At 49.9% G+C, this 12,541-nt stretch overlaps 2 protein-coding genes across 2 annotated transcripts in view; one reads left to right on the top strand and one right to left on the bottom strand.

Annotated features, from left to right (window-relative positions):
• The first annotated feature begins 310 nt into the window (after positions 1 to 310).
• On the top strand, positions 311 to 5,845 carry LOC117074553 (protein misato homolog 1-like). The gene is given in 17 exon segments (XM_033196130.1): positions 311 to 1,186; positions 1,188 to 1,239; positions 1,333 to 1,409; positions 1,411 to 1,445; positions 1,936 to 2,005; positions 2,111 to 2,176; positions 2,409 to 2,482; positions 2,568 to 2,706; positions 2,862 to 2,935; positions 2,938 to 2,978; positions 3,060 to 3,194; positions 3,298 to 3,450; positions 3,731 to 3,862; positions 3,936 to 4,120; positions 4,362 to 4,466; positions 4,557 to 4,666; positions 4,959 to 5,845. Coding segments are annotated over 17 exon segments (1,692 nt in total). The 5' UTR covers positions 311 to 1,157; the 3' UTR covers positions 5,174 to 5,845.
• GON4L (gon-4 like) overlaps positions 4,754 to 12,541 on the bottom strand; it is a 102,793-nt gene continuing 95,005 nt past the window's right edge. Inside the window, 7 exon segments of the mRNA XM_033196129.1 lie at positions 4,754 to 5,779; positions 6,488 to 6,590; positions 6,681 to 7,308; positions 7,938 to 8,148; positions 9,102 to 9,215; positions 11,919 to 12,038; positions 12,141 to 12,284. Coding sequence (XP_033052020.1) covers positions 5,630 to 5,779; positions 6,488 to 6,590; positions 6,681 to 7,308; positions 7,938 to 8,148; positions 9,102 to 9,215; positions 11,919 to 12,038; positions 12,141 to 12,284 — 1,470 coding nt within the window. The 3' untranslated portion in view covers positions 4,754 to 5,629.

Below are 12,541 nucleotides of genomic sequence, written 5' to 3'. Positions count from 1 at the left end.
AGGTTTCACTATGTTGGCCAAGTTGGTCTAGAACTCTCGACCTCAGGTGGTCCGCCCACCTCAGTCTCCCAGAGTGCTGGGATTACAGGCTTAAGCCACCGCGCCTGGCATTTTTTTTTTTTGAGACAGGGACTCGCTCTGTCGCCCAGACAGGAGTGCAGTGGTGTGATCATAGGTCACTGTAGCCTCGAATTCTTGGGCCCAAGCAATCCTCCCACCTCAGCCTCCAGTTGGGACTACAGATGTGAGCTGCCTGCCTTTTTGAAAAATTATTTTATAGGGTGTCAGGGGCGGATGTCTCACTAGGTTGCCCAGTCTGGAATTTCAGGACTCAAGTGATCCTCCTGCCTCAGCCTCCCAAAACCTGGGAATGCAGGCATGAGGCTTAGCGCCGGGCCAATATTTGCTTTATCTTTCTAAATATACACAAGGATGTTAATCATAGCGCCTAATAGCCCCAAATAGGAAACAATCCCAAAAGCTATTATCCGCAGAATATATTCTTTCTTTAGAATAGATCAGTGGTGGTGCAGCGATGAAAAATATATACACAAAATATAAATTACATAAACCATATTGAACAAAAGACGCCAACAGATACAGACTCTATTTACATAAGGTATTAGATACCAGAGATAGATAAATACATGTAAATGATAGAGATATGATAGCTAGGCCAGTCCACAGGGTATTAGTCGTGATCCGCGTGACTTCTGAAGACATGAGAGGGCATGGGAGGCTTTAGGGGAGCTTCCGCTTTTCTGGCGAGGTTTTATTTTTGCCCGGGGAGCTATCAGCCAGCGGAGATCTGTGAGAAGGGATAAGACCTCAGGGGAAGTACGAGGAAGAGCCTTCCGCGGCCCGCGACCTGGCGGCCGCTTCAGCGGCCGAGGCAGCGCCCAGCCGGCTCCAATGTGGAGCAGGAGCAACGGCGTGGCCCGTGGACCCCGCCCCTCGCAGGCAACCACAGAGAAGCCGGACTGGGCCACGTCTAGGAAGAGGCAGGAATCGGCGAATCGTTTCCCCAATAGAAAAGGATGTGTTTGCGGACCAATAGGTCACCGAGAATGACACCCGCCCACGCGCCTGCCAAGCCAATGAGCTAGGAGCAGCGAGCGGCGGGGCTGGGTCGCTGCGGTCCCTTGGAGCCGCGCAGTATGGCGGGCGGGGCCCGGGAAGTGCTCACTGCAGTTGGGACACTTTGCCGGTTTCGAGGGCGCGCACTGGTGGAACCAGCAGGTGAGGTCGGCCGGCAGCTGCCCCCCGAGGACCCCTTCGGGATCTACAGTCCCGACGTTCGGCCGGCCTGCCTCGTCCTCTCTGCTTCCCCAGGATGCTGCGCTGGGCCGAGCAACCGATGCCAAGGAGTCGCCGGGAGAGCTGTGCCCCGACGTCCTGTATCGTACGGGCCTGCACGCCGCGACTCATCCTCATGGATCTGAAGGGTGAGGTGGTGGCAGGGTCAGCCAGTGCCCTGTGTTTCCCTTCCGCGAGCCGAGTCCTTGCGCTGCCGTTATCTTCAAGACCCTCGCACCTTACCGAGCTCCAGGACCGGAGATGAGCTGAGCACAGCATGCCAACACCCGAGAGGCGCAGGACGGCAAAACTTTATTTTGCTCAAGAGCCATCTCGGGAATAGGCTGCTAGGCCCTAGAGACAGAGAACTTGGAACTACAGCACTCCTGTCGGACCCTTGGATGTTGTTTTTGCCCCCGGTCCCACAGCTAATGACTAAGCTGAGAACGGAAAGATAGAATCTAGATTCTCCTAGACCAAGGTTCCCCTGCCCGAACTAGTGTATATCCAGAAAGCTTGGAAGAGCCAAGTGCTGGCGAGATGGTGACAGGAGGTTGTCAGGTGATCAGAGGAAGGTTGGCTAGAGGGGGAGGGTGCCCCAGGCTTTGACCTAACTTTGTCTCTATTATTTCTGTACAGGTAGTTTGAGCTCCCTAAAAGAGGAAGGTGGACTCTACAGGGACAAACAGTTGGATGCTGCAATAGCATGGTGTGTAATTGATGTGTGGATAAGGGTGGGGAACATACATGTACATAGAACGCAGGAGAACTCATCAGAGTGCGGTTTCTTTGATCAATCTCCAATCTCTTTCAGGCAGGGGAAGCTCACCACACACAAAGAGGAACTCTGCCCCAAGAACCCTTATCTCCAGGACTTTGAGTACAGAGGTGAGGGCCTCTGCCCTGAACTTTTTAAGCCGAGGGCCTCCAGAGGGGCAGGTAAAAGGGAATTTTAATCATTTTAAATGTCTTAGAATGATATTTTGGGAAAAAGCACGTCTTTTCCTAAGGACCACGACTCGGTGAACAGAAAGGAGGCTGTGCGGTGTGGCCAGCCAACTCAAGAAGGATGAACCAACCTTTGCCTCTAAACTGCCCAGAACTAAATGTAGATTTTTTCACCCCTCCCAGGGAGTGCTGAGTAGTGATGGTGTTTGGAGGGTCAAATCCATTCCCAATGGCAAAGGTGAGACTTCTCCAGATACTGATGGATGCGGGTCTGGGTAGAGCAGAAACGTGGAGAAAGGTACATTTCCTCTGCTTGTCTTCAGGTTCCCCACCACTCACCACCGCTACAACTCCAAAACCACTTATCCCTACAGAGGGCAGCATCAGGGTCTGGTCAGACTTCCTCAGAGTCCATCTCCATCCCCGGAGCATCTGTATGATTCAGAAGTACAACCATGATGGGTATGGGGACCCCAGAGGCTGTGAGGCAAGAAACGTGGGTCCCCACCAATGCAGGATGAGGCTCTTGAGGCCATCTTCCCTGCCCTCCCCCAGGACAAGAGGTTGAGGAGCTGAGAGAAGAGATGTAAGTCTTGGATCGTGTTGCCTTGTGGCAGGGAAGCAGGTCGGCTGGAAGCTTTTGGCCAAGGGGAAAGTGTCCTAAAGGAACCCATGTACCAGGAAGAGCTGGAGGCAGGCTGCACTTCTACGTGGAGGAATGTGACTACTTGCAGGTAGCGGCGTGGCAACGTGCACTCCAGGGTAGAAGCTCTTCTCATCCTACTCCCTATTTTTCATCACTCACCTCCGCTCAGGGCTTCCAGATCCTGTGTGACCTGCACGATGGCTTCTCTGGGGTAGGCGCGAAGGCGGCAGAGCTGCTACAAGATGAATATTCAGGGCGGGGAATAATAACGTGGGGCCTGCTACCTGGTCCCTACCATCGTGGGGTGAGTGGAACTTGGAGGAGTAAGCAGTCACACAGTGGGGAGGGAGAAATGAGAATCCCAGGGGGAGAGTTGCTTAATGCAAACTACTCTTTTTCTTCACCAGGAGGCCCAGAGAAACATCTATCGTTTATTAAACACAGCTTTTGGTCTCATGCACCTGACTACTCACAGCTCTCTCGTCTGTCCCTTGTCGTTGGGTGGGAGCCTGGGCCTGCGACCTGAGCCACCTGTCAACTTCCCTTACCTGCATTATGATGTAAGTCTCGGTGCTCTTGTTCTGACTGCAGCAGGCTACGGGGCCTCCTCATACTCCCAGTCAGCCGCTGTCTGTTATTGGTTCTGTTCCTGAGGCCCGAGCTTGAACTCAGCTGTGATGTGGTCTCTCAGATCACACTATCCTATGCCCTATGCTGGTCCAACCAGAGGCCAGACATACCCCTGCTTTGTCCCCTGGATCTTTCTGGTGTTAATATTCTGCCTCCACACATTCTTTTCCAGGCCTGAGGCCAAGTGCACCTCTTGGTGTCTTCTTACAGGCCACTCTGCCCTTCCACTGCAGTGCCATCCTGGCTATAGCCCTGGACACAGTCACTGTTCCTTATCGCCTGTATTCTTCTCCAGTTTCCATGGTTCATCTGGCTGACATGCTGAGCTTCTGTGGGAAAAAGGTATGAAGCTTTGTGAGGGGTTGGGTCAGTGCTGAGAAAATGTCCTCTAACGTGTTCTCTTCCTTCTCTTTAGGTGGTGACAGCAGGAGCAACCATTCCTTTCCCCTTGGCTCCAGGCCAGTCCCTTCCTGATTCCCTGATGCAGTTTGGAGGAGCCACCCCATGGACCCCACTGTCTGCATGTGGGGAGCCTTCTGGAACACGTTGCTTTGCCCAGTCAGTGGTGCTGAGGGGTATAGACGGAGCATGCCACACGAGGTGAGAGCTGTTGGTCCTTAGGAACCCTTGTCAGATTTTGTTTCGTATCCTTTTCCCCCTAATTTCTCTGGGACAGTCTAATGATATTGTTCCCTCCCCACCCCTTAAAAAGGAAGCAAAAAAAAAAGAGGGGGAGCTCTTTTTTTTTTTTGATCCAGCTGATGGCCTGAGAACATAAGAATTCTTAGTTTCTTATTCATGCTGCCACAGCCTAATGGTGGTTTTGGCTTTGTTCTGGCAGCCAGCTCACCCCAGGGACACCTCCACCCTCCTCCCTTCACGCATGTACCACTGGGGAAGAAGTCTTGGCTCAGTATTTACAACAGCAGCAGCCTAGAGTCATGAGGTCAGTGTAGCGGTTGCTCCTGCCCTTCTTGCCAACCTCAACCCTCCTGTGACTTCTTACGCGCTTAGCATCTGTTCTCTGCCCCCACAGTTCTTCCCATCTGCTGCTGACTCCCTGCAGGGTGGCTCCTCCTTACCCGCACCTCTTCTCAAGCTGCAGTCCACAGGGTATGGTTCTGGATGGTTCCCCCAAGGGAGCAGGTATGTAGGAGGTAAAGAAAACTGAGATTTCAAGTATGGGAGAGTTTTTACTATCTCCGTTCCTGGATTAAAAGTGCTGAAAAAGTCCACAGTTAAACATTGTTTTATTCACCCTATGGCTCCCAAGAAAAGCATTCTTCCTCTGGAGTACTGGTGTACTAAGGGGACAGTACACCAAATTTGTTGAGTTTACAATCAAGTCTACTAAGGTTGGACTTCCTCATCAGTTTGACAGAGTCCCAGGGCAGAATAATCATCCATCTACAGGTCTGTCTTTCCTCTCCCTCCACAGCTGTGGAGAGCATCCCAGTGTTTGGGGCACTGTGTTCCTCTTCGTCCCTGCACCAGACCCTGGAGGCCTTGGCCAGAGACCTCACCAAACTCGACTTGCGGCGCTGGGCCAGCTTCATGGATGCTGGAGTGGAGCATGATGACGTAGCAGAGCTCCTGCAGGAGCTACAAAGCCTGGCCCAGTGCTACCAGGGTGGTGACAGCCTCGTGGACTAAAGTTCCCAGTGTGGGAGAGAGGAGCTAGTTTGCAATAAAAACAGCTGGATGCAGGAGCCCAGTGTCTTCCTGCAGAGGAGCTCAATGTTGCAGGACTAGCTACACCAACATATGCACTTTTTACATTTAGAAACATTGTGATTAGACCACAGAACAATAAATATGTGCCATCAGACCAAAAAAAAGTAGAGAAAGGAGCTGAATTCCACTCTCACTCGATGCTATTTACAGAGGAGATCTGTAAGGTCTTCATAAGACCTTGAATGGTGCCTAGGATGGCAGAGCCCCTGGGTCCTACTCCATCCTCCAGCCTTTGTCCTCGTCCTGGGCTCCTCTCCCGGTCTGTAAACTGGGCGCAAGGACTGTACAAGCAGAGTACAACTACCCTCCTGCCTAATGACAGGGCACCTGTTGGGTTTGGTCCTGCGTAGATGATACCCAAGTATTCCCAGAGTCTCATTCATCCAGCTCCTCTTCAGACAGAAGGTCCCCACGGTCAGACAGCTGGTCTGCGTTGCTGGTACTGGTAGCATCATCCTCATCCTCAGAGCTGGCTTCACAGGCAGTGTGGAAGAGCTGCATGAGTTCTCGAAAACGGTGGGAGACCTAAGAAAGGAGCAGGGCTGTATTCACTGATCCTTAGTAACATGTTAACATTTATGAAGCACTATATATTGATTTGCAAAATCTTTTATGTATTCAACACAGCAAGGTTGGGAGAGCTATGTCATTATAGCTAAGGAAACTCAAGAGGCTAAATGTTTTGTCCAAAGTCACACGCCTCCTAAAAACAGAATTAGAATGGCCAGCACGGTGGCTCACAACGTGTAATCCCAGCACTTTGGGAGTCCGAGGCAGGTGGATCACTTGAGGTCAGGAGTTTGAGACCAGCCTGGCCAACATGGTGAAACCCTGTCTCTACTAAAAATACAAAAATTGGTCGGGTGGCGGGCGCCTGTAATCCCAGCCATTCGGGAGGCTGAGGCAGGAGAATTGCTTGGACCCGGGAGGCAGAGGTTGCAGTGGGCTGAGATCATGCCAGCACTCCAGCCTGGGTGACAGAGCAGGACTCCGGCTCAAAAAGTAAAAAAGAAAAAGCTAGAATGGAAACGGGGGCTTCCACCAAAAAATGCAGTGTCCTTTCTCTTCTAGAACCACTACCACCGTGATGACTCAAGCTTTTCCTTTTATCAGACCTTTACAAAAACCACTTACTGTCTTGGATGTGAAAGCTCCTTCTTTGGCCTTTCTATCTCTTCGTTGGCCACCTTGTCCTCTTTTTACTGGGTCTTCTCCACCCCCACTCCCGCTTACCTCAGCAGGGGTCTTATTTCCCAGCTGCTGGGAGATGATGCTGAAGGTCTGTGGCTGTGCCCCTTGCTCCTGGCACATGGTGAGGATCACACGGTCAGCTTCCCTGTAACCCAGGTATCATGATCAACCCTAGGGAGCCACATGGATGTGGTCTATGCTCTTTTCCAAACACACGTCATCCACCCTTACCTACCTTGTCCACAGGACAACCTTTTCCCCAGTGGAGCTGACCTTGCTGTTGTTGGCACACACTGTAGCTTCTGTGGCCTTTGGCTGCTGCTCCCCCTCTGGACCCTTGCCCTGTGTTCCACTGTCTTTAGACAAACCCCCTCTAGGGGCTTTGGGAGACATCTCTGACGTGTCAATTCCTGATGGAGATTCATGGACAGGGAATGTCCTGTCTCTTGTCTTCACCCTACCTCTGCTTGAGGGCAGCCATCTCTCTTGAGTGTCTGGTTTCCCGGACACATGTCTTCTCCCTGCATCTCTGGTCTTTGAGGAAACAGGACTCAGGAAGGAAGCACGGGGTTCCACGGTACCAGGCAATTTCTCAGTTTCTGATGCATCCCAGACCAGCATCAAAGCCTCTGACTCACCCACTGCCTTTTGGCCCTCCCTCTCTTTCTGAAGTCTGGGGGATGCCTTGGGGCAGGAGAGAACCTCAGGCCCAACCTGGTTTCTCTTAACAGTGTACAGTACAGCTCCAGTTTTGGGGGGAAATTGAGGAGTCTCTGGTGAATGAGGTGGTGGGCCATCCAGGAGGAGCCGTTCTGTAAGAGTCACTTCTCGAGGGGACGGCAAAGTGCCCCCCACTGGCAATCCTGCTTAGGAAGAAAATAAGGATCTCAGGGTCTGTCAGGATCAAGATGCACCTAAGCACGAGAAATTACCATGGGTCACTGTGGCCAGGTACTGTGCAAAAATTCTAATACAAAAGAGGGCCGGGCATGGTGGCTCACACCTATAATGCCTGCACCTTGGGAAGCCAAAGTGGTGGGATCGCTTGAGGCCAGGAGTTTTGAGACTAGCCTGGGCAATATGGTGAGATCCCATCACTACAAAAATTATAAATAATAAAAGAGTTGGGTGGAGGTGGGGGGCATAATGTCACTTATGCAAATATATAGAGTCCTACTGCCAAAGCTGAGAATGGCCCAGTCTTTACGATGTAGATTACAGTAGATTTGGAGATAGGGGGAAGGGTTTAGGAATAGAAACACAAGACAATGTTGAATCGCGTGAAATTTGTGGCATTCTTAATTCTGCAAGAGGAGTGAGGCCATAGGACAGAAAAAGCCTGAACAGGAGAAGGGCTTCCTATGGGTGCATCAGTGAAAGAGGTGGTATATCCATCCCTGAAAAGGCTATCTATCCAGGCTCATGGAGGTTCCTGTCTGGAGTACAGGAGAATGAGACAGGAACAGAAGGGCTGGGCTGGTAGATCACTCACCTGAAACAGGCATCTCTCCCTTTCTGGTGGTCCTAACAGTCCTGCTCTGGGTGGCCTCAGTGCTCTCCCGCTCCTCTGGGGCTTCCTCTTCCGTCACATCCTTGCCCTGCCCAGCTTCCTTAGTTCCAGGCATAGGACTAGCCTCTCGGTGGGGGCTGCTGCCCACCAACTCATGGGGCTCCTTGCTCTTGTAGGATTTGCTGTCACAGACCTGCAGGGATGGTCTACTGGGTCAAAGGTGTTCTGACCGCCTATGTCTTTGATTGCAGCCCACTAAAGGAAGAAGCCCTGCCTGATACTCACCAAGTCAACCCACATGCATGTCTGCTCCAACAATTTTGTTGACAGGGTTTCAACTGGGTGCAGTGGTACATGCCTATAAACCTAGCTACTTGGGAGGCTAAGGTGTGAGGATCACTTGAGCTCAAGGGTTCAAGATCAGCCTGGGCAACCTAGTGAGACTCTCAAATGACAATAAAAAGAAAAGACAGACACGGTCTCAGATGACACAGATTATCTTGCCCAGGCTGGAGTGCAGTGGCTGTTTACACAGGCATGACCATGGTGGGACACTACAGCCTCAGACTCCTGGGCTCAAGTGATCTCCCACCTGAGCCTCCTGAGTCCTTTGTTGCCCAGCTACTCCTCTAAGGATTTGATTTTTTTTCTTTTTTAAACACGGTCTCACTGTCACCCAGGCTGGAGCTCAGTGGTATCATCATGGTTCACTGCAGCCTCTGCCTCCCTGCTCCAAGGATTTTAAATTGCCCAGAATAGAGTATTGGATTCCACAACTCCTTCTCTTACTAATAACTGTGTTTTTCCTGCCAACCAACTCCACTCTAGAGAACCAGGATTACTTGTAGAGACTATTTTCATGACAGAAGTTTATTTCATTTTCTAATATCTGAGGGAAATATTTTAACTGGTATTTTATTTTTCCAATTCCGAAAGTTTTACTCACAGAATTCTCCTTAAAAAACAAAATCACGTATTTGTAGCAGATTCCATTTATTCTGCATACGTACACATATGTGTGTACTGAATGTTATATACATATATATGCCTTTTTAGGAATTCAGTAAGGTATAATTCTTGGTAGGAAACAATGCCCCCAGCAGCTCTGATACCCCTTGCGACCAGTACCCTTGATACTTTCCTCACCTTGCTGCTACAGTGGCTACAGCTCCGCCTTTTGCTCTTCTTCAACTTGGAATCTGGACCTCCTTCGTGGCAGGAGCAGGCACAGTCCTTGGCCCCATCTGGCCACTCAGTCTCCTAGGAGATACTTGGGCTTGATTAGCTGCCAAGTTTTGTTTTTTTTTTTTTTTTTTGAGACAGAGTCTCACTCTGTGGCCCAGGCTGGAGTGCAGTGGCACGATGTCGGCTCACCATAACCTCCACCTCCCGGGTTCAAGCGATTCTCCTGCCTCGGCCTCCTGAGTAGCTGGGATTACAGGCACGACCACACTCGGCTAATTTTTGTATTTTCAGTAGAGATAGCGTTTCACCATGTTGGTCAGGCTGGTCTCAAACTCCTGACCTCGTGATCTGCCCCTCTCAGAGCCCCAAAGTGCTAGGATTACAGGCATGAGCCACCATGCCTGGCCGTATTTTTGGTACCAAGAAAGGAAGCTAAAGTTGTGAGCCATGTGAGCACAACACAGCCCACCCTCTCCCCATGTCTTTTTTTTTTTCTGAGACAGGGTCCGGCTCCGTCACCCAGGCTGGAGTGCAGTGTCACATTCATGGCTCACTGCAACCTCTGCCTCCTGGGCTCAAGTGATTTTCCCACCTCAGCCTCCCAAGTAGCTGGGACTGTGCACCACACCTAGCTAATTATTATTATTATTTTTTGTTTGAGACAGAGTCTCGCTCTCTCTGCCAGGCTGGAGTGCAGTGGTGTGAGCTCAGCTCAGTGTAACCTCCGCTTCCTGGGATCAAGTGATTCCCGTGTCTCAGCCTCCCGAGTAGCTGGGATTACAGGTGCATGCCACCATGCCCGTCTAATTTTTTTTGTATTTTTAGTGAGATGGGATTTCGCCATGTTGACCAGGCTGGTTTCGAACTCCTGACCTCAAGTAATCCACCCGCCTTGGCCTTACAAAGTGCTGGGATTACAGGCGTAAGCCACAGCACCTAGCCTATGGCCAATTTTTGTATTTTTAGTAGAGATAGGAATTCGCCATCTTACTCTGGCTGGTCTTGAACTCCTGACCTCAAGTGATCCACCCACCTTGACCTCCCAAAATGTTGGGATTACAGGCGTGAGCCACCACTCCCGGACCCCTTCCTGTTTTATGTATCAACTCCTCACATTGCCTGGGGACATCAATAGCCAGAACTAGATTAAGGCCTATTATGAATCCCTGAAACAATCCCTAAATGACCTAAAGACTGACATATCCCAATTGCTCCAGATGTTTCAAGAAATATTTAAGTCAGACAAAATCTGAGGCAAAGTCACTGGAGAGCTCCATCATGAGACACAATGTCTTTGTTTCTGTCTCTCTGTGCCTTCAGCTCTCCCATCTCTTCCAATCCCCTTGAGAGAGAACTTTGTACCCATGGAAGGCCCACTCAATGATACTCTGTTTAATAAACTCAAGACATAAGTACCATTATCATCCCAATTTATGATGAAGAAACTGAAACAAAGAGAGGTTAAATAAGTTTCTCAAGGTCATACAGCTACTAAGAAGCAGAAACATGAATTAAAAAAAAAAATACTACTTGAAGAGCAGTGACAACCAGTAGACTCTGCAGCTGGCTTACCTGAGGAGTTCATATCCTAGCACTGCCACTTACTAAATATGAGACCCTGACAGCAACCTCTCTGCGTCAGTTATGTCTTCTGTAAAATGCAAACAAGAGCAATCTCTCCATAGGATTACTGTGAGAATTAAACGTGTCAATAATCCATTAAAATACTTCCCAGCAATGCCTGTCACTTTGTAATACAACTAAGTATTACCTGCTATCATTATTATTAATATAGGAAATCTTGTTTCTACTTTCTTTTTTTAAACAACAAGCTCATCCTCAATTGGCTCTATTTTCTCACATGAAAAAAAATGAAAAAGTTGAGGCCGGGCGCGGTGGCTCAAGCCTGTAATCCCAGCACTTTGGGAGGCCGAGATGGGCGGATCACGAGGTCAGGAGATCGAAACCATCCTGGCTAACACGGTGAAACCCCGTCTCTACTAAAAATACAAAAAACTAGCCAGGCGAGGTGGCGGGCGCCTGTAGTCCCAGCTACTCAGCAGGCTGAGGCAGGAGAATGGCGTGAACCCGGGAAGCGCAGCTTGCAGTGAGTCGAGATCATGCCACTGCACTCCAGCCTGGGAGACAGAGTGAGACTCTGTCACAAAAAAAAAAAAAAAAAGAAAAAGTTGAATTAAGGGTAATAACTCCGAGCTAGAGAGAAAAGGGGAAGAAACAAATCCTTCTAACTAGGGACTCCTAAGGCCCCTGTTTTCCCAAAGGCTCTGCATGTCTGTCTCAGCCTGACTTTTGGTTTGTTCTCCACGATTGTCTCAGATCCTACAGTCTTTCAACTAGAAACCTTGGGCCATAGTAAGCCAGAGAAATGATTAGTGAGAAAACGCAAGGCTTGATTCATGAAACATAGATACTTTTCAATAACCTGGCATACCTTATCATAATTTTAGGCCGGGCACAGTGGCTCACACCTGTAATCCCAGCACGTTGGGAGGCCAAGGCGGGTAGATCACTTGAGGTCAGGAGTTCGAGACCAGCCTGGCCAACATGGTGAAAACTCATCTCTACTAAAAATACAAAAATTTGCTGGGCGTGGTGACGTGTGTCTGTAATTCCAGTTACTTGAGAGGCTGAGGTGGGAGAATCGCTCAAATCTGGGAGGTGGAGGTTGCAGTAAGCCAAGATTACGCCACTGCACTCTAGCTTGGGTGACAGAGCGAGATTCTGTCTCGAAAACAAACAAATAAACAAAGAAAATACCTTATCATGATTTTGGACCCCAATCTCTTTTTTTCTCTTGTTCTTTGAGGCTGTGGGTATCTTGGGAGGCTCCTCCTCTTCTTCCACATCAGGCAGGGCCACTTCTTCAAAGCCATCAAACTGAGAAGGAGTTGGTGCTGCTCAGCACAGACACCAGGCCAATATCCCTCCCACATGTGGCCTTCCCCCTTCATAAGGCTACAGCAGCCTCAGGGCCTATACCTCATACTCCTTCTCCTCAGTCCAATTGATCTCTTCAAAGTCACCCATCCGGCTAGCTGCTGGGCGCAAGTGGTCGAAGAAGATAGAAAACTCATCCTGTAGGTGGTCATGGCCCTTGAGGAGCTGCCACATCTGTGTCTTGAGCTGAGGAGAATCACAGAGGGAAAGAGGAAGTCTCCAGAGCCTCTCTAGGCTACCCTTCCCAACCAATCCCATATACCTCCATGTTCTGCTTTCCTAGTCAACTGGGAAACACATAGAGACTCTGCCTGGTAACAAAGAATACTAAAACTTTCTCTTCCTCCTTAGCTGCCTACAGGGGAAGGGTACTAATACTAGATTTGACTCCTAACAATTCCACTCTCCACTCTGCCCTACTGGTCTCCAGCTAGGACACTGTC

Source organism: Trachypithecus francoisi, unplaced genomic scaffold (genome assembly GCF_009764315.1).
Source record: "Trachypithecus francoisi isolate TF-2019V2 unplaced genomic scaffold, Tfra_2.0 Lachesis_group5, whole genome shotgun sequence".
NCBI lineage: Eukaryota > Metazoa > Chordata > Mammalia > Primates > Cercopithecidae > Trachypithecus > Trachypithecus francoisi.
This window is presented reverse-complemented; position numbering and strand designations above follow the sequence as displayed.